Source organism: Panthera tigris, chromosome E3 (assembly GCF_018350195.1).
Source record: "Panthera tigris isolate Pti1 chromosome E3, P.tigris_Pti1_mat1.1, whole genome shotgun sequence".
Lineage (NCBI taxonomy): Eukaryota > Metazoa > Chordata > Mammalia > Carnivora > Felidae > Panthera > Panthera tigris.
This window is the reverse complement of record NC_056675.1, coordinates 39,412,682-39,433,287: the sequence shown is the minus strand read 5'-3', so window position 1 is coordinate 39,433,287 and position 20,606 is coordinate 39,412,682. Positions and strand designations below refer to the sequence as shown.

At 47.4% G+C, this 20,606-nt stretch overlaps 1 protein-coding gene across 5 annotated transcripts in view; it reads left to right on the top strand.

The window, feature by feature from the left end:
• Positions 1–20,606, top strand: part of LOC102958727 (ATP-binding cassette sub-family A member 17-like) — an 87,959-nt gene that overhangs the window by 641 nt on the left and 66,712 nt on the right. For 3 of the 5 annotated variants that reach the window (XM_042972326.1, XM_042972323.1, XM_042972322.1), the window contains exons 2-6: positions 11,861–11,946; positions 12,338–12,596; positions 16,954–17,081; positions 18,134–18,296; positions 19,684–19,943. In XM_042972326.1, coding sequence (XP_042828260.1) covers positions 11,899–11,946; positions 12,338–12,596; positions 16,954–17,081; positions 18,134–18,296; positions 19,684–19,943 — 858 coding nt within the window. In that variant the 5' untranslated portion in view covers positions 11,861–11,898. Of the gene's footprint in view, positions 1–11,860; positions 11,947–12,337; positions 12,597–16,403; positions 16,850–16,953; positions 17,082–18,133; positions 18,297–19,683; positions 19,944–20,606 lie in introns of those variants that run through there. The other 2 variants (XM_042972324.1, XM_042972325.1) reach the window with 2 other exon arrangements.

Genomic DNA, 20,606 nt, shown 5'->3' with positions numbered 1-20,606 from the left:
TGCTTATCACAATGCCTGCCACACACATGCAAAAGAAATGATAGTGCTACGTGGGTATAGCTAGAGACTCCCAAAGGCTGGTCTCTATAATGAGCATACAAAACCCCCATAACAAAAACAAGAAAAACCACATCAACCAACCAAACCAAAAAACCACCCCCAAACAAAAACAAAAGAACTGAATGCAATTATAAGAGTGGTGTGTGTGTGTGTGGGGGGGGATTATTAATGGGTCGCAAGCATCTTAAAGACCCTCTCTCCCCATCACCCCCTCCCTCCCAACCCAAGTGTCTGCCGGGAGACTCCATAAGCCTGGCTGACTAGCCTCTTCCTCATTCAATCTTTCTTTCAAGAACCAATCCTTGCCATTTCTAAGTTATATTGGTTACACCTTGCAATCTTTTTTCCATCCCTTTCTAAACCTGAGAGCGTTCTGCATAACCAAATCCAGGATCAGAGCTGGGTGACTCAGACTTCCCTCAGACAGAAGGGAAGGTGGGGGTACAGGAAGAGGGAGCATGCAGACCAAGACTGACACATGCGGAGTACTAACTTAGACCTTTGTTCTTAATCCTGTTAGGGTGCTCGCATGGTAACTATTATCAGCCACTGTAATCACGAACTGAGAGGGTATGAAGGTCAATGGCAAAGGAAGATGTTCTGTGGGAAGATTCCAGGCTCTGGGCACTTGGTCACGAACAACTGTGCGCAGAGGGCTGGACCCTTCTGGTATTTGTCAACAATCACATCTCTGCTCGAGGCCCACTAAGCCTAGGTGCTCCATCCGGTGTCCTATTCCAAGTGGAGGTCCAGATAAGGGTCGGAATTTGTTCAGAGTTACACAGTAGAGGTGAGACCAGGAGCCAGGCAGTCAGGTTCCGGGACTCTTTTAACAGTCTCTGGTATGTAAATTACATTCAAATAGCGTGAAAGCATGCCAAGAAATTGCATGGAATTCTCCTTGGGAGTCCTGTGGCTCAGACATTTGTCAAGATTGATGGCAAAAGTTAAAGCCCATGGTGACACTCATAAGCAAAGCTATGGCTTTACAAAAGGCACTAAACCTTGTCATGGCAAAAGTCGGCTGGCACGTATATATACTTACACACACTAATGCATCTTAAAAATGAAACCAACACGTCAGCAGCTATTTCTTTTGCAGAGGTACAAACACTATCTCCCTGCCTAACTGTAACTATATATGCTTATATATGTACTTTCTTGTACAGCAGTACCTAAGTTGGTGGTATTCAATGCAGAATTTTTAGAATAGCATTTCTCTGAATGTTTCCATAGGATTCACTCTAGACCAAGGGTTATACACATACTCCTTCATTCTGTGATGCAGAGGAATTAATATTGTAGTGGTTAAAATATGGTTATGGACTGTGGCCACGCAGCCTTAAATCCCAGCTCTTAATGCCTGACGTAACCTCCCTGTACCTTGGTTCCCTTGTGTAAAGTGGCGATCACACAGTACTCACTTCCTAGGATTGTCATGAGCATTCACAGCACGAAAACACACAGAATACTTCGGAAAGTGTTTGGCACTTAGCGAGGGTCCAGTTCCTAGTTTGGGGGAGCTTTTGAGTAAAGCCTTCTATTAATAATTTGTATATAGGTTCTTGGGTAAAAAAAAAACAAACGTTTTTTGTGTGTTTGAAAATAAACATTAATTTTACTTAGGTAAAACCTTAGAAATAGGATTGTTGAATTGTATGGAAGCGTGTGTTTAGCTTTAAAAGAAACCACAAGAAACTGCCAAAATATTTTCCCATGTGACTGTGCCATTTTGCATCACCCCTGGTGGTATATAAGAAGTCCAGTCGCTCTGTAACTTTGCCACCTCTTAAATTTTTTTTTCAGCCATTTTAGTAGCTATGTAGTAGTATTTTATTGTGGTTCGAATTTGCTTTTCCTAATGACTGATAATGCTGAGCATCTTTTCATGGGCTGATTTGCCATATATATATATATATATATATATATATATGTACATATATATGTATGTATGTATATATATATATGTACATATATATGTATGTATGTATATATATATATCCTTTTTGAACATCTTTAAAAATTGGGTTAATTTTCTTACTGTTGAATTTTGAGAGTTTTATATACTCTGCATGCAGCTCCTTTGTCAGATCATCAATTTACAAATATTTTCTCCCAATCTGTGCCTTGTTTCTTCACTCTGTTAATCTTTTGCAGAGAAAAAGGTTTCAATTTTGATGAAGTCTGATTTTTCAAATTTTCTTTTATGCTTTTGGTGTCGTATCTCAGGAATCTTTGTTTAATCTGAGGTCATGGGAGACATTTGTGTGTGTGTGTGTGTGTGTGTGTGTGTGTGTGTGTTAGAAGTTTTAGGGTTTTAGGCTTTGCAATTAGGTCAATGCCCTATTTTTTTTTTTAAGTAGGCTCCAAGCCCAGCCTGAAGACTAATGCAGGGCTTTGAACTCACGACCCTGAGATCAAGGCTGGAGCTGAAATCAAGAGTCAGATGCTTAACCGACTGAGCCCCCCAGGTACCCCCCAATGCTCTATTTTGAATTCATTTTGTATAATGGATTGAAGTAACGACCAAAGTGGAGGTTTACTCCTGCCCCCCATACGTGGATTCCAGCTGTTCCACCACCATCCGTGAAAAAGACACTTCCTTTTCCACTGATCTGCCCTTTTGTGGAAAATTGACCACATGTGTGAAGATCTATTTTTGGACTCTTCTGTTCCATTGATCTGTGTATCTTTAATCTTTCAGTCCAGGATTTTGTGTGTTTTTTCTGTAAAGCGCCTGGTAGCACATTTTTTAGGTTCTGCATGCCAAGAGGCAACATTCAGGACATCATACAGATACTTGCTATAGAAGACACAAGTTTCCACAAAAATTTTATTAGTGACATTTGTATAACTGAAAATGTATATTTTTTGCAATATGTATCTACTAATGAGAAAAATGAAGTTCTTTTTCTTTTTTATGGGATAACATATTGCTTTGCTGGGGTTCAAAGGCAGCATCCCCTACCATCAAAATTTATTGTAAACCTTCGTCTGTTAAAACTGACTTGTAATAAGATTTCGTGTGTTTCACCATGAATATGATTTCAATGGAGTGTATTCATGGCTTGAATGGCATTTATAGAATTCGGTTAGATTCCTCTCTTGATATTTGCCTTTTAGCATGTCATTACATTATAGATTAATCGCCACCAATTGAAGGTGAGGCAGAAACTCTTCAAACGCAGTTAAATGGATTTTGAAATATGAGGATTTCCTTTGTACTTACACATCGAGTAAAAATGTGGAAAAAATGCTGCTGGAACTGTAGTCGGAGCTTGGAAGATATATCTGCTGTGAATTTGTGTGGGAATGGAGATTTCATTTCTTGTTTTATCTTTTGATAGCATGCGAAGTGCTTACAATGGTTTGCGGTTACTTGTGATTCAAACAATGTTGGCTGTGATTTAAATGACTGTACTGCAGTGTAAGCTTCACACATGAGCGCTGTAAAAGCTAACTTCAAAGCTATTCATTGTTCAGTAACAGTGGTTGAGGGCAGATCTTCCAACCATTAAAAGGAGTCAAAACCAATCTTAACTTTGTAGGCTGGGCTGTAGTGGGTTGAATTTGGCCCATGGGCCATAGTTGGCTTGCCTGTGGTTCAGCTAATATTATATTGTCATGATTAGTGTAGCTTTAATGAGGTAGTATGTGTCCAATTTTGTACCTCTTTCAAAATGATTTTGACTATTTTATTCCCTTTGCCATTTCATATGATTTTTTTTTCATTTCATATGAATTTTAAAGTCAGCTTGTTGGTGCCTACAAACTATAGTGGAGAGATTTTGATTCAGATGGCACTAAATCTAAAATTCAGTGTGAGTAGAAGTGATGTCTTAATAGTACAGACTTCTCTAGTCCATGAATATGGTATGCCTTTCCATTTATTTCTTAAAACAACAAAAAAACCTTTCATTAGTGTTCTTTCATCTAGATTCTGCACATATTGTGATTTATTCCTAAGTATTTCATTTCATCAGTATTGTCATTATCACAAATAGTACCTTGAAAAAACTTTGGGTTTCCATGTGTTCTTTACTAGTATATAGAAATACGATCAATTTTTGTATACGTACCTTGTCCCCTAGGACCTTGCTAAACATACTTATTAGTTGTAAAAAATTTTTGTAGACTTCTTGGGAATATCATGACATCCGAGAGTAAAGACTTTTCTTTTTGCCTTATTATTATGTTTTTAGTTATATGTCACCCTTATAATATTTTTTTCTGGATTTGGTATCAAGGTAATGCTGACATCATAAAATGAGTTGGAAAGTAGTCTCGCTTTTTCCAAGTGCTGGAAGAGATTGTATAGAATTAATACTGTTTCTTCCTTAGATGTTTGTTAGAATTTGCCAATAAAACCATCTGATTCTGGATTTTCTTTCTTGGAATGTTTGTAACTATGAATACAATTTCTTTAGTAGAAATAGAACTATTCAGGTTACCTATTTCTTCTCGAGTGAGTTTTGGTAGGTTATGTCTTTCAAAGAACTGATTTCACCTACGTTGTTAAACAAACAGGCATCAATGCTGTTATTGATATTTCTTCAGTTAATTTGAAATGTTTTATCACATACTAAATTCCCATGTATACTTTGGTGGACATATACAGATTCTTCTTCTTTTTTTTTATTGAGCTGTTATTATCCTAGTCTGGTATTTTTTAATTATTGAAGTTATAGAACAATAAATTGAATTTTTGGATAGTTCCTGGTCATTATCTGTCCCTTTCAGAATTTTCTTGCCTAATTTCACACCTTTGTGATTCATATGAACTTCTGAATCTGTTTGTTAAAAATCTTGTCGAAATCTTTACTGGCACTATGTAAACTTTATAGAACTATTTAGGAGAATTATATCTTCATATGGACTCTTCCTATGCAAAGACAAGATCTGTCTCTCCCATTTACTTGACGCTTTTCTTATGTCTCTTGATAAGAGTTCTACATTTTTCTCTGTAAAGGTATTCTTCATATAGGTCATATGGGCATATTTGTCATTACATTTCTTCCTACATGTTTTCTTCTGGTGTTGCTATTGAAAAAATGCTCTTTTCCTCAAATATATTTTTCTACCTGGTTTGTTTATAAGAAAGCTATTGCTTTTCTTTTAATACTAATTTTGTATACTGGCCACTTCAACCTTCTTTTCACTGTTTCCTACGGTTTTTCAGTCATTCTTTTGGGTTCCCTGTGTATACAATTTTTTTAAAAATTTTCAAATGTTTTATTTATTTTTTGAGAGCGAGAGACAGAGTGTGAGTGGAGGAGGGGCAGAGAGAGAGGGAGACACAGAATCCGAAGCAGGCTCCGGGCTCTGAGCTCTCAGCATGGAGCCTGATGCGGGGCTTGAACCCACGAACTGTGAGATCATGACCTGAGCCGAAGTCGGATGCTCAACCGATGAGCCACCCAGGTGCCGCCCTGTGTATACAATTTTATGATGTGCAAATAATCATAGATTAGTCTCCTCTTTACCTATGTTTATGCCTCTTGATTCATTCTATCATGTGACCATAGTAGCACAGGACCACCAAGAGGTCATACAGCATGCTCTGCCTGCTGAAAAACTGCCAAAAGGTGACACCCACCAATTAGATAAAGGTACCTCCAGTTAGTTAAAGGCATCCCAACTATGCAGAACAATTAGATAAAGGAAGCCCTATGAGTGGACCAATTAGTAAAGGTCCCTCTTTCTGCCAGTTGCCTCAGCCTTGTGTGAGGTTCACAGGGTGACTGGAGCAGACTGGGCCTCAGCCCTGTTCTTGTCCCCTTGGCTAGGTGCCCGTATAAGGGGAACAGCTCTCAGGACTGGACCCAATGGCTTTCTGTTAGCATTTCCAGAACGGTTAGAAAATAATGTTGCAGCTGGCACTGTAGTCTTGGTTTTGCTTAACCGCAATTTCTTCTAGTAGTCACCAAAAAGTATCTTTGCCTTTGATTTGAGATATATATAGTATTAGTATGTTACAGACAAGTCTTTTTCTAAGGTTAAGGAAAAAAGATCCGGGAATACACGGATTTTATCAAATGCCTTTTTGGAATTTATTGACACAATATTATGAGTTTAAACCTTTGACCAATAAGTACGGTGAATTACACCAACAGATCTCATGATAGTGAAAATAGTGAATCATTCTAATATTTCTGCAGTGAACTTCCCATTTGCTCATGAGGTATTATTCCTTCCACGCACTTCTGGATTCTATAAGTTATCGAGGACTTTTAGGTCTTCTTTTCTTCAGTGAGAAGGAGTTGTAGGGTTTTTTGCTTGGCTGGTTGATTGGCTGGTTTTAAATGCCATCCTTCTCAGAGTTTGGTATCACTGTGATGCTAGCCTGGCTATTAAATATGGGAAGTTTTCGGTCTTTACGTTCATGGATCAGTTCAAACAGCATCAGAACAATCTGTTCCTTGCCGTTTAAAACAACCCACCCATCTGAGTTATTTGCACTTGTACTGCTTTGCAGGCTCTTTGACGACTCAGTTTCTTCGCAGTTTATCTGCAGATATATTTAGGTTTTAAAAAAATCTCTTCCTGTATTGGATTGACTTGGTGATTTCTATTTTCCTAGGTAATCAACCCACCCCAGGCAGGTGGACAAGTGATTAGCAGGGAGTTGCACGCTCTACCGACTGAACCAGCCAGGCACCCCTTTCCTTTTTTTATTCTTGATTAATGCATCCTGTGTCGACTCAGTGTGTTAGTGGGTTATTTCGTTTGGTGGTTTGCTTACACACGGGCACTTCTTTACTCTTTTCTAATCCAAAATTTCTGCTATAAAACAGTATCTGTTTCCGAGAAATTTAAATTTTTTAACTTTTACTTTTTATTGTTTTTAATGTTTATTCATTTTTGAGACAGAGACAGAGCACGAGTGGGGAAGGGACAGAGGGAGGGAGACACAGAATCCGAAGCAGGCTCCAAGCTGTCAGCACAGAGCCCAATGTGCGGCTCAAACCCACAAACTGTGAGATCATGACCTGAGCTGAAGTTGGATGCTTAACCAACTGAGCCACCCAGGAGCCCCTCTTGAGAAATTTAGAGTTCAGGAAACACATTACAGAAACAATTCTTTCAAAGAAAAAGGCTGTTGCAGACTACAGATGGTCTCGTGCTCTCTACCAATGATCCTTTTCTGGCCAGATTCTCAGCTGTGGCATTTAAAAAATACCTTGAAATGTATCGGTATATGAGACGAGCATATGATTCCATCTAGCTTGCCTGTATTGGACTCATTTGGTGTCTTCGATTTTCCTAGGAGTTCAGGAAAAGGAGTACTGTCCTTCCTCCCTGTCATCAACAGCCCAGCCATTAAGCTAAAGCATTACACGTGCCCTTGACACCCCTAACAATGGGTGACAAAGATGCCAATGACCTATAAGATGCTCACCCAGCTGCGTCACTGCAGAGTTTGTTCCATGAGCCAGGTTGACCAATCGTGATCTGTGTGATTAAAAAAAAAAAAAACAAAACTCGCACACATTCCTAATGGATTTCTGTGGGCTTTAAGTTTTCTTTTTCTTTATGTTTATTTATTTCTTTATTCTTGAGAGAGGGAGAGAACACAAGCAGGGGAAGGACAGAGAGAGAGGGGAGACAAGAGAATCCCAAGCAGGCTCCGTGCTGTCAGTGCACAGCCCAATGTAGGGCTCGAACCCACAAACTGTGAGATCGTGACCTGAGCTGAAATAAAGTTGGAGGCTTAACCAACTGAGCCACCCAGGCACACTTGAAATTTCTGATTTAATCATGAAGGGGGTTTTAGGTTTATGAATTTTCCTGTTGATAGTTCTGTCAAAACAGTTCTTTAAAGATCGATTTTATTTTTAGAGCAGCTTTAGGCTCCCAGCAGAACTGAGAAGGTAGAGATTGTGCACGCTCCCCGTCCCCTTATACACAGCCTGCGCCGATGGACACACTATTCTCTACTTCAGCTCAGGCTGCAGAATACCTATTTTGCAGAACAAATACCACAGATTGGGTGGTCCTAACAACATAACTTATTTTCTCACATTTATCCCGCAGATCCCAGAAGACAGCCAGTACTCTGAGCTCTTAATTTTTTTCTACGATTGCATATCACTGCATTGTTCAGATGTGTAATCGTTTGTATTATAAACTAATCCCCTGTGGTGGGTACCAGGATGTTTATACTCCTTCGCTATTAAGAACAATGCTGCAGCGAATAACCTTGTACGGCGTCAGCTCATACGTGCACAGGTGCACCTGCAGAATAGATGCCTAGACGTGGGGTTGTTGGCTCAAAGGGCTAGTAGTGACGCTCTCATAGATGTTGTGAATAAGTTGCTCTGTTGCTTATTTTAACCCTTTTTTTTTTCTTTTTCTATCCCGGTAATTTGTTTTCCTAAATACAGCATAAATGGATTGTCTTGCTTTTCTGGGACCTGTTTGCATACCGTCCTCACAACTGAGCTTGGGGTGGATGGTTCAGAGTTTGTGTCGTGTTGTGCCTGTGCAAATGGCCAGCGCTTGGACCCCTTTGACTCGCCTGCCTCCTTTTCTCTGCAAAAGTGCTCGTTTCCAGAGTGCCCTCCAGTGACCATCCCATGCAGAAACCTGTGTCTCAGTGTGGCCGCTGTGGCTTTAAAACGCGTTTCCTGAAGACCAGATAGGTTGAGCACTTTTTCTTACATCCGTCAGGCATTTGGGCATTTTCTTTTGGAGATTGCTCAAGTCTCTCAAGCCTATTTTTCTGTTGTGAAGTCTTTTTCTTAGTGACTTGAAGATACCTTTGCTCATTCTGGCTTCACTTACTCTCCTACTGGCTCTTTTCTGGAACTGAAATCCTTAATTTGGATGCAGCTCAGTTTGCCCAAGTTTTATGTTTAGGGGTTTAGAGTCGTGTTTAACAAATCTCTGCCTGCTAAAGGTCACGAATATGTTTTCCTATTTTTTCCCCTAAAAGCTTCATTGCTTCACCCTTCACAGATCTGTATTTCATCTGAAGTTGGTACTTTGTGTGTGGTGGGAGACAGGAGTCAGGATACATGGTCTCTTATATCGATAGCTGGTCGGCCCTGAGCCATCTGTCAGGAAGACCGTGCGTCCTTGTCCTGCAGCGTCAGCTTTGTCGAAGATCAAGTGACCATGTATCTGTGGCCTCTTTCTGGAATTTCGTTCTGTTTCATCAGTTGGGTTACTGCTTTTGATTCTCGTTTCCACCTTGTACTGTAACGTTTTCCTTCGTACACATTATTTCCCTTACTAGGGCTTATTTTAAGCTACTGATTTCCAACAAGATGAGTTCTATTACTGACTGATCTTTTATTTTTTTTATTAAGTAATCTGTACATCCAACATGGGGTTTGAACTCAAGACCCTGAGACCAAGAGTCACATGCTCCATGGACTGAGCCAGCTGGGTGCCCCCATTACTGACTCATCTTTTGATGGTGGCATTGTGCCCAGATACAGTGCCTTCCGTGCATAGTTGCTACTTGTCGTAAATCAATAGCACCGAAGTAAACTTTCTTTTAAAAGGAACGGTCTAGGGGTGCCTGGGTTGCTCAGTCAGTTAAGAGTCCAACTGTTGATCTCAGCTCAGTTCGTGATCTCATGGCTGAACTCTCATGAGTTCAAGCCCCACGTCGGGCTCTGTGTGGACAGCACGGAGCCTGTCTGGGTTTCTCTCTCTCTGCCCCTCCCCCACTTGCACTGTGCCCTGCCAAAATAAACATTAAAACAACTTTTTAAATAAAAAAATAAAAGGAACAGTCTACTTGTATTATCACAAATTTGAAAAGGTGCTCAGTATGAAAACCTCCATCTACTCTAATTATTTTCCTGTCCCATTCCACTGAACAGTAGCTGTGGTTGGAGAAAACCATGCATTCTCATGGTCTCTGGGTGTTTTTTCTTTGAATCTGTGCTGGGCCAGTAATGAGCCAAAAACACCTCCTCGTCTACGTGGCGTGGCTGTTCAGGCTGGCAAATTCCGACACCAGCTCTGAAGCCCTAAAAGTTGGGTGTTTTGGTACGTGGCTGTTCCCCATTCTTCTTTCTCCCCCCATATTAAGGTTTACACCCATGCCCCTCACCAGGTGAGTCAGCAGTGCCCCCCCCATCAGAGCAGACAGTTTCCTTCCCTGTTGTATTGATCTTGGGCTCAGCTGTGTGATGCACTCTGGCTGGTGGGGTGGTTCACAAGGGTGTGTGACAAGATGCTTTAAATGCGTTTGCGTGGCTTGGCTTCATGCCATTAGAGCAACATGCTCCAGCTGGGAGCGGACCCATGGCGCAGAGCTGTTTTCATCCAGTCCGGCTGCACTCACAAAACACCACACACCGGGTGCCCGAGACAACAGAAAAATGTATTTGTCCACAGTTCGAGAAGTTAGATGTCCAAGATCCAGGTGGTGGCAAGGTTGCTCCCTCCTGCCATTTCCTTCCCTCTCCTGGGCTGTCCACCCCTCGTGCGTCCTCTGTGCCCGCACACCCCCCGCTGCCTCTGTGTGTCCACATCTCCTCTGTGAGGACACAGGCCACCCTGACAGCTTCATTTTCCCTTGGTCGCCTAGGTCAAGTCCCTGCCTTTAAAAACTGTCACCGTCTGAGATCCTGGGATTAGGACTTAGACACAGCAAATGGGGCGGCAGGGGACACAATTCTGGCCATAACAAGACCTAGAGACGAGTCCAGCCAGTCCCAGGAGGCGGCAGAGCCGTGGGCAGGAAATTAATGCTGGTGGTTGGGGTTGCTGGCCAGACCAGATGGGCTGCAGCCACGGCTGACTACTCTAAACCTGCCTTGCGCCCGTTTTTTTTTTTTTGTTTTTTTTTTTCTACTATGGAGGTGAAATTCAATCACACCACCTGCCACTTTAAAGCTCACCTCCAGTGACGTTTAGTGAGCTCACAACGCTGTGTCTTCCATTTCTAATCGGCAATGTCAGAGACGCTTTCACCAGAGGAAAACGCATCCGTTCTTTCACTAGCGGAAAAACATTTTTCTGGAAATGAAGATCGTGAGGTGGCAGCAGCTAAAAGCTAAAGCACGTGACACAGAGAGAAGCAGAGAGCGGAAGGGGAGGCTCGTGCTGCCACCGCAGAGCGTCCTTTCCCCACAAGCATCTCTGTCACAGCCACGTCCTCACATAAGCCGTGTGCCCTCTGACGCCTTTATTCTCGGGCCCGTGTTTACTGAGTGGTGAGCACGCGCTGGCCCTGCTCTGGAGTCTGGGGGCTCCATAGTGAAACAACAAAAAACAGCCCCTCCCACCCCCCCCAAAAAATCCCTGCTTTCATGGAGCATGCATTCCAGAGGGAAATCAGATCAAACAAGAAGTAAATAAACAGCACGTTCAGTAGTTTGATGACGCATGAGGGAGGCGTGCCCTGGGCGGAGAAACAGCAGGTGCGTGGGCTGTGAGCAGAAGCCACTTCTGTCCCTTCTGGATCACAGCCAGGCCCGCGGCAGGGCAGGGGAAAATGGGAGATGAGAGGAGACAGGGAGACCTTCGCACAACCTTATCCTCATGAAGCTGGGCTCCTGCTCGGACAGGAGGGGTTGGGGCAGGAGACCCGGCAGGTGCAGGCTGTAGACAGGAATGTGGAAATCATCAGTGTGTCCGTGCATTTCAACATCAAAGACCAAGTGAGATTGCCCACGGGGAGTGTCAGCCGAGCCCCGCTGGGATGTTTAGAGGTGGGCAGAGGATGGGGAGTCCGCAAAAAAGAAGAAACGATGCTCTGAAAGTCCGAGAGCAGACAGCTCCTCAAGGACAGGAGGGCACATGTGTGTGATGCCTGACAGTTGCCCCGTTTGCTTCCCAGCTGGTGCTGATCCCTCCCCTTCAGGCGGGAAAGTGACAATGGTCAGGAATTTAAAACTTCTTCTTTGGAAGAATTTCATCTTGAAGGTGGGTAAGGTGGTCCTTGGAGCCGTGGGCATGTCCGGGGTTGGGGGACTGAATGTTTATGTCACGCTGGCATCTAATAACTGATTAAAGAAAAAATCAACAACTGTACTTGAAACGGGGCCCCTTCCTGCAAATAAGCCAGGTTCCCACTGAAATTCCGCAAACCGTCATCACTGAAGATTGCATCATCATTACTGGTTTCTCGCCGCTGATGTCATGGAAAAGTCCAGAAAGAGAAGCCATTTAGTTCATTCTCTATTTTCTTCTTTTTTGTGGGTTGTGCAGGGAGACTGGGGGTGGGGGAGAATGAAAGGGCTTCTTAAATGGAAGAAACGTCACCGTGTGGTGACTTAACACTCGCGTTCTCATGCTGCTTTCCTTTCTGTTCTAGAAGCGGAAGACTCTGATAACAGTGCTTGAAATCCTAATGCCGCTACTCTTCTCCATGATCATCATGTACCTGCGTTTAAACAGTTTGCCTAAGAAAATACCTCCTGTCAACTATCCGGCCATCAATATCAGTTTACTGCCAGCCTTCCTCTATTTTCCTACTTACACCAGATACCAACTAGTGTATGTCTCTTCCAAAAGCGAAACGTTGAAGACTATCACTGAAGCGGTGGGGAAATCCTTTGACGTTGAGTTTGAAGGTGAGACATAAAGATGGGGTAAGGACAGGGAGGGAGGGAGGGCAATTTTATAGAGTTTGAGGCTGTTTCCTGAGGGTGCGTATAGTCGTGATTCCATATCTGGGGTCTCCAAATCCTAAAAAGTCTGTGGAGGTGACAGCTGGGGGAAAGCCGTCCACGAGGTCTCTGATTGCCGCAACCACGTTCTGGCGACTTGGGAGATTCTGAATTAGTCGTCCGTCTCTCTTCTCATTTTAATCAATTCTAAGCCAGTCTCTGCATGCAGCCAAGAAGGTCTCTCAAAGGTCGGAAAGGTCTGGCCAGCCTTGTGCTTCTGCCCCTCTGGTGGCTTCCACTGCACCAGTAGTCCAGGGTCTGGCCCTACCCCTGTCTCCAGGCTCCTTTCAGGGGCACTGGGCAAGCTGCCAGCCGGGCTTTATTTACATTTCTCAGCTGTGCCTTCCTCTCTCTGCGCCCCTTTGGCTACGGTCAGAGATTTCTGATCCACGGTTCATCACACCGCCACTTTGGGCTTTCTGTGTCAAGTCTGCGGTTGACAAGCCTGCTGGGCTCCACCTCCCTGAGGGCAGAGGGCCCTGTCCGTTTCTTCATCACTGGGCCTCCTTCATGCCTGGCATACACTCGCTGCTCAATACATATTTACTGAATGAATAAATGCGTTCGTTAACGGAGTCAGGTAGATACAGTTTTTCAAAACGCGGAATCCACAAAATGCGGAGTCACGTTCCAAAACTGCCATAATTGTAATATATGCTTTTGTAAAGGTGTTCTAATAATACATAAGGTACCGAGTGAAAAGGAAGGGCTCTCCTGCCCCAGCTCTGAGTGCCACTCAACGCAGACAATTCTTTTAAAGGCCCTCAGTGGCAACACGCGTGGGGGCCGCTGTTTTGGGGCTTTGAGCCTGCCCGGCAACCTAAAATACCATTCTAATTCTACAAGTACGAGATTGGAAACAAAACACAACAGAGAAAGCTCCTCTTGGGAGGCTGGAGATGATAACGGCGGCGGTGCAGGTGAAGGACACGACTTGCGAAGTGGGATGGCGGCCTCGGGACTCGGGGGCGGGGGGCAGGTGGGGGCCGCGGCGGGGCTGGGGGTGGGGTGTGACCGCCGTGAACGAGGCTGAAGGAAGCGGGGGGTGGGGAGTGGTCCGAGCGAGGCTGGAGTGTCTGCAGGAGACTCGCACGCCTCCCCCAAGTCTTGGGTTTTCCTCCGTGTGCGCGGGGCCGCCCGCGCGGCAGGGGTTTGAAGAGAAGTTGTCGGGCGCGATCTGTCTCTTCCTCTGGCTGCTCTCCGGGTCTCGCAGGGAGACGGAGATGAACCTGGGGCCTTGGGCTCCTGTCCGTGAGCAGCCCTCCGGCTCCCTAAACATTCGGCCTTTGCATCCGGCCTGGATCCCCACCTCACTCCCTGGGACCCCTCGGTCGCCTCCACGGAGAAGAAAGCATTTCTCTTCTGTCTTCCCTTAAGATCCTACCTCGGGCAACGTCTCCCTCCTCGTCTGGGGTGTCTCGAGGCGTTAATTCTGTTTCATTACCTCCGACTCACTTCCTACCTCATCGCTGTCGATACTCGGTCCTTGGCGTCGCCGGTTCCAGGCCTTTCCTTCCAGGCTTTCTTCCGCGCGTGCGCGCTGTGCCAGGGACGCTTCTGGCCTCCGCCTGCAGGAGTCTCCGGGGCTGAGTCCCGCGGCGGTTCCGGGACCTCCCACTGCTTCCGCCTCCGGGCCGCTTCCGCCGCCGCCACGCTTCTCTCTGCGTGCTCTGCGTCCCCAGGACCGACGGACGGCCGTCTGCCTTCCGCTCCTCCCTCTGTCCTTATTACATAACTGCACGTGAAATAATATAAGGTTTACCGTGAAAAGTCAAGTTCTCACCCCAAATGCCACTTCGCAGAATTCTTTGCTAGCAGTTTAGAATGTATTTTTCTGGAATTTAAACGTTAAAAAAAAAAAAAAAAACACAAAAAATAAACCTTAACATTTCAATAAAAGCATAAGAACGATGAACACCAGAATTGTTTGCATTGACATTTTCAAATCACATAATAGGATAAGAAATAAAAATTACATTTTGCTCTTTGGGGCCATTCCCCTAAGTAAATCCTACACCCTGGAAGGAAGGGCAGTGGTTTGAAGAGCTCTCCAAACCGTGACAGACATCTGTTTTCCCTTTTGATGATCCTCACAGCCTGTTCTTTCCCTGGGGGTCTGGACCCCTCTCCTGCCGTCAGCCCTTGGTGCCTCCTCCTTGGGCTCAGGATGACTCCTGTGGCTACACCACTCTGCACTTCGTGGTCCCCTTGCTACCGTGACTTGTCCAGGGATGACACCTAACTCAGCCAGAGCCAAGGAAACACTGGGATGTTTCCCGGAAATTTCTGGGAAAGAGATTACTGCTATTTGTTTCTGCTAACAGGGCAGACTGGGTTATGTTGGCCTGTTGAAAAACATGCGCTGGACAAATATTAAAACTATGTTCTTGAAAGCAATGAAGAACCAAATTGATAGTAAGAAACTATCTAAACAAACAAACAAATCTAGGGTACAAATTTTGTTTCTTGACCCAAGAGGCTTGGCTGTGAACTTTACAACCACTCATTAGAACGAACGTTTGTGTTTTGTACACCTTCCTGTATGTATGCTATTTTCCTCAATTTAGCCAAATGTTTATGTACATGTGTGTGTTTAAAAAGAAACATAGGGGCGCCTGGGTGGCTCAGTCGGTTGAGCGTCTGACTTCGGCTCAGGTCACGATCTCGCGGTCCGTGAGTTCGAGCCCCGCGTCGGGCTCTGGGTTGACGGCTCAGAGCCCGGAGCCTGCTTCCGATTCTGTGTCTCCCTCTCTCTCTGCCCCTCCCCCGTTCATGCTCTGTCTTTCTCTGTCTCAAAAATAAATAAATGTTAAAAAAAAAATTTAAAAAAAAAGAAACATAAATATGGCTTAGGAAACAAACTATATAGAGGAAAATAGGAAGATTGACTCATAATCCTATTCCCCAGATATGTCACGATGCAGACTCACCCAGCCGATCTGAAAAAAGAAGAGGACCAAACAGAACTAGAAATGAAAATAAAATAACGTAAAACTCAGCTGCAGCTAAAAGTAGTGACCTCCCCTCCCCCCCACACTACCACCGAAGGGGCTCAGGACATCGGGGGAGCGGGAGCAATGCTGAACCAGGAAGAGAAAGGATTTCCATCTCTATCACACAGTTGGAGACTGGATTCAGTCTCAAATCTTGTGGACCAAGTGATTCATTTTGGTTCCCTCCCCCCGCCCCCCACCCCGCCAAGAATGGGTTTTGTTCTGATGAAAAGTTAAAGTTCAGTCTCATCGAGGAGCCTTTCGACATGCCACATAACCTCCAGCATCATTGGAGATTTTTATCATGAGTCAGTTCATTTGAAAAAACTCCATATTCTCAGAAACGTTTGAGGGAATACTGCCACGCCAAAACAAAACTGGACTCCCATGGCACGGAGATGTGGTCAAAGGAACAGGAAGCGGACTTGGAAATTTAGATCAGCGAAATCGCTCCCAGGGAAACGACCGAGTGGACGCGTGTGATGGCTGGGAGACAAGGTCTGGGAGGCGCATGACAATGTCCAGCAACAGGATGAAGAAAAGGGGAAGCGAGAGCGACCGCGTCCCGCCCACCCACGAGGGTTTCTAAAAGGAAGCAACTGGACACACAGAGGGGAGGGGACAGAGCAGTTCACAAAAGGTTCCCACAAGAGCGGCTGTGTCTGCGAGGCGCGCAGTCTCACCACTTCCTAAGAGGACAGCAGAAAGGGACAACCGTGGACGTGCGCTAGAGACTTCTCCTGTGCGGAGATAAAGGCGCAGAAGCCAATGAGCTCTCAAAGAAGACACCCGGCTGGCGGCGAGGAGGCGGAATGATGCGGTGATGCCTTCCACATTCTGAGCAAGCATTACTTTCGAGGAGGATCCCGGATGACAGCCTCGCCACACGCGAGGGCCGGGGACGGGAGCAATTATTTTTCTCATCAGAACAGCTACGTTTGTCTGTGATTCTGTCTCCCATTTCGGTTGCCATAGCCACGCAGACGAGCTACGGACAGCTCCCCGTCAACATGGCCAAGGGCGAGTTCCACCTCCTGTGGCCCTCAGCGCCGCCCAGCTGGGGGGCCTGGGACGAGAGATGGCGGGCATTCAGACCGTTCTCACCGCCTCGCGTGGCTCCCGGCCATCGAATGTGCTTATGTGTTCGCAGAATGATGGAGGAAGGTGTGTGTGTGGGGGGGGGAGTCTTGCGGCCCCTCCGGCACCGGCTCAGGGAGGGCGGGGATGCGGGGGCAGCCTGCTTGCTCACGGGACTTTTCTCTCCGCAGTCCTAGGCCATTCTTCAGTGCCTTTGTTTGAAAATTACATACTCCAGGATCCCAAAGCCGTCTTCGTGTTGGCTGGAATTGTCTTCGATCACACCTTCAATGACAGCAAGCAACCCCTGCCGCTGAAGGTAAGGGCCATCCGGTCCCGGAACGGCCTCACCATGCCTCCCAGGCTCGCGCGTGGGCCCATTAGGGAGTCTCGCCACCTGGGCTGCCCCTCTGTCTCCCTGTGTCTGCTTTGCCACCTGGCTGCCTTTCTTCCGGAGGAGGTGAGAAAATGCTCCCGGTTTCACTGCCTCCTACCTGGCCCCGGGGCACCTCCCAGTGTTCGGGGTCCTCGCAAGAGAGGCCTGCCCAGGGAGACCTGGGGCTGAGAGAAGGGGACCACGAATTCCAGCTGCTGGATGGCAGACTGGATTCCGGCTTGGCAACCACTGGCTCTCTAGCCGTGGGAGGGGTGCCGACATTTCCGGGCCTCAGTTTCCCTACCGGTGTAGCGGGAGTACTAGCAGTTCCTAACTCAGCTGTTGCGGGCATCAGATGAGTTTGTGCCCAGAACCGAGCCGGGGACGGAGGCACTTTCCAGAAGGACTGGTTGTGGTTGTCATCAGACCACCACACTAATGACATGGGCTCCAGTATGGTAGGTCTGTCTGAGGACAAGGCAGTGGCTCCCATTGGGGGCGAGGAAGCCGCTCGTGTGTAGCTTTGGTGTCGTCCTGTGCCGCCTGATGATTAATGGCTAGAACTTGCATGGGGGTGTTGGCAGCTGGAGACAGACACGTTGATAAACAACCAGCAACGCTTTTCGAGCACTAACAATTGCCAGGCACACCCCAGGGACCATCTGACTTGATCCTACAGTGCCTCTGGGGCAAGCGCTGTTAACCTCATCCGCGTTGTACGGATGAGAAAACCGAGGCAAGAAGGTCGAGTCACCCGCCTGAACCGCCACCGCCATTCGGTGAGAGGTCTGGGGTTTGGGTCCTGGTGGCCCGGCTCCAGTGTCTGAGCTCGGAACCACCTTCCTGAAGGGGGGTCTCCTGGGCAGACCGCTGAGTGCTCCTCGCAGGGGAGGGAGGGATCGGCCTTCCCTCCAATCACAGCTGGCGGCAGACACGAGTCCTGGCTGAGCGTGGGGACCCCGTGACCCAGGTCGTCCTCTCTTTATCCCCTGCAGGTTAAGTACCGCCTGCGCTTCAGCTACACGCAGAGGAACTTCTTAATCGCGCAGCTCACCTCCAAACAAGATTATGTGGACAGCTGGGGCACATCCTTCCTCTACCCTCCCAACCCAAGCCAAGAGCCCCGGGCCTTAGGGCATTCGGATGGCGGACTCCCTGGTGAGGAAGCTTCAACGATGTCAGTCTCGCCCACACTCACGTGCCTCTCGCGCTGTCATTGCCGTCTGAACCCTTGCTTAAGCTAGCAGCTCAAAAGAGGCTGAAGGAGTAACGTTTAGAAACGTGTCGCTGGGTAAAACGCTTTCATTCTAGAGGAAGTTAAAGAGCAGTAAGGCTGTGACGCTGAGCTGTTTGAGGGAGGAGGGGGGGCATTTTACGGGAACAAGGAGGGCGTGTCCCTTCTTTTTGTCTCCGCACGTACTCACGTTTGCTTATATACCTGACGGTCTTCAGCTCTCTGCAGGCCAGGGGAGAAGCCGTGGGGCAGCTCGGAGGCCTGGCCTCCACGTCACTGTAGACCTGGGGTCTCCCTCTTTGTGCGGGGTTCGGGGAGACCTCCCTGGTAGGGAGCGGACAGCTCTCAGGAAATCGAGCAGACAGCGTGCACCTCCCCGGAGGATGGCCACGCAACTGCCGTGAACCTTGGGCCCACAAGCCCAGTGAGTGGGAATGTAAACACGAGGGCTTATCATTCCATGCGATTCTAGAAAGGATGCCAACGGTTCTGCAGTGGAAATGCTCTGACATGCCGTGAAGACTCCGTGATGGTTCCCGGAATTTTATTATCAGCAATTTGTTCCTCCCTTTTTCGTGCTGACAGATCCGGGGGTCTGCTTAGGTCAAGGCCATCGGGAGACCGTGGTCCCCTCCCCTTTACTGCTGGGTACCCCACGCTGGCTCTGCCCATGCGGAGGGCCGGTAACCCCTGCTGGGAGGTGGGGCCTTTAATTCTTACGAGATCCCCACACCGGGGATCTCTGCCCTCCGACCTATTTTTCCCAAAAGCTGACCTTCGCCCACCGACTACACTGTATGAAAATAAACATTGCCTGTGGTAAAGTTTGGCTTTGAGGCTTGGCAGCAAAATTCAATGACCATAACCCTCGGACCACAGCAGTGACAGCTCAGACAGAGGTCCCAGTAGGTGAGGGGGCGCGTGTCTCCCAAGTCCTTTGCATTTAACCATTTCGTGTATCCTGGATGACCGGAAGTGCGGAGCAAGCACCCTCTCCCTGAAGCCCGAGCACTTAGGGGAGAGGATGCGGCCCCACCGTGCAAGAGCGTGGCAACGGACACCCCTTGTTTTGTGGGCTCAGGATGCCTTTGCCCTGTTTTCTGATAAAAGACACCATCAGAGCCACAGGGGGCCCCTGGGGACGCTGCTCCTTCTTCCCCGTGGCGGCATGTGGACTCCAGGGAGCCCGGCCCGCTCCCGCCCAATCATCTCCAGGAATCGTTAGCCACGACCCGCCTCACTCAGCGGGTGTTCTGCACCTCCAGTATTCTGAGTCTCTTATGCTCGGGTGTCCACTGTTCTCTCATGCAGGATACAGCAACGAAGGCTTCCTGGCCATCCAGCATGCGCTGGACAAGGCCATCATGCACTACCACGCCCACAACGGGACGACCGAGATGTTTGAGGGCCTGAGTGTGCTTGTGAAGAGGTTCCCCCACGGAGCCCACGTCCAGGACGGGCTCCTGGTGACCCTTCAGAACGAGTTCCCTCTTCTACTCATGCTCAGCTTCATCTGCATCGAGCTCATCATCATCAATTCCGTTGCCCTGGAGAAGGAGAAAAAACTGAAGGTAGCCCCCCAGCCCCCGGCGTGGGGTGCCAGCCTCTCCCGGGGCGGGGACGTGTACAAGCACCGATGAAAAATGACCCGGGTGGGGATGAGGCCGCGGCAGGGACGAGGCTGCATGGGTGTTAGAGGGACCTCCCCCTGAGGGATGGACGGCAGATGTCGGACGGTGGTTCGTCATTCGACCTGCTTACAACGTAGACGATGCCGTCTGCTGTGACCACTTGAGTCCTTGCTTTTGGACTTGCCCATGGCGGCTGTTCAGAAGATGCCTGCGGACCGACTCTCTGATGAGCGCACAGGAGAGGATGTCTGCCCAGGATGAGTCGCTCTCTCGTGGCTGCAGCCGGGAGCCCAACCTAACACAGGCTGCCCCGAGAGTCTCTCTGCCTGCCCGCGCTCTCCCGTTACCTGTCTCCTCACCTTTTGCTCTCGGTAGAGACCCTCTGCCTCCTCACTTTAATTTTCTTCTCCTTCGATTGCTTCTTAGGACTGTATATAGAAATTGCCTGCCGGCGGCTCCCCAGACCTTGCGTGGCCTCACCGACCGTGCACGGTTTGCTCCGTCTCGTGCACTCAGCACCGTCTGAGCGAGGCCACCTGCGAGGCCGCGGTGGGTGCGTGGCGCTGGCAGTGGTGGGACGCCGGGCTCCTCTGCTTTCTCTAG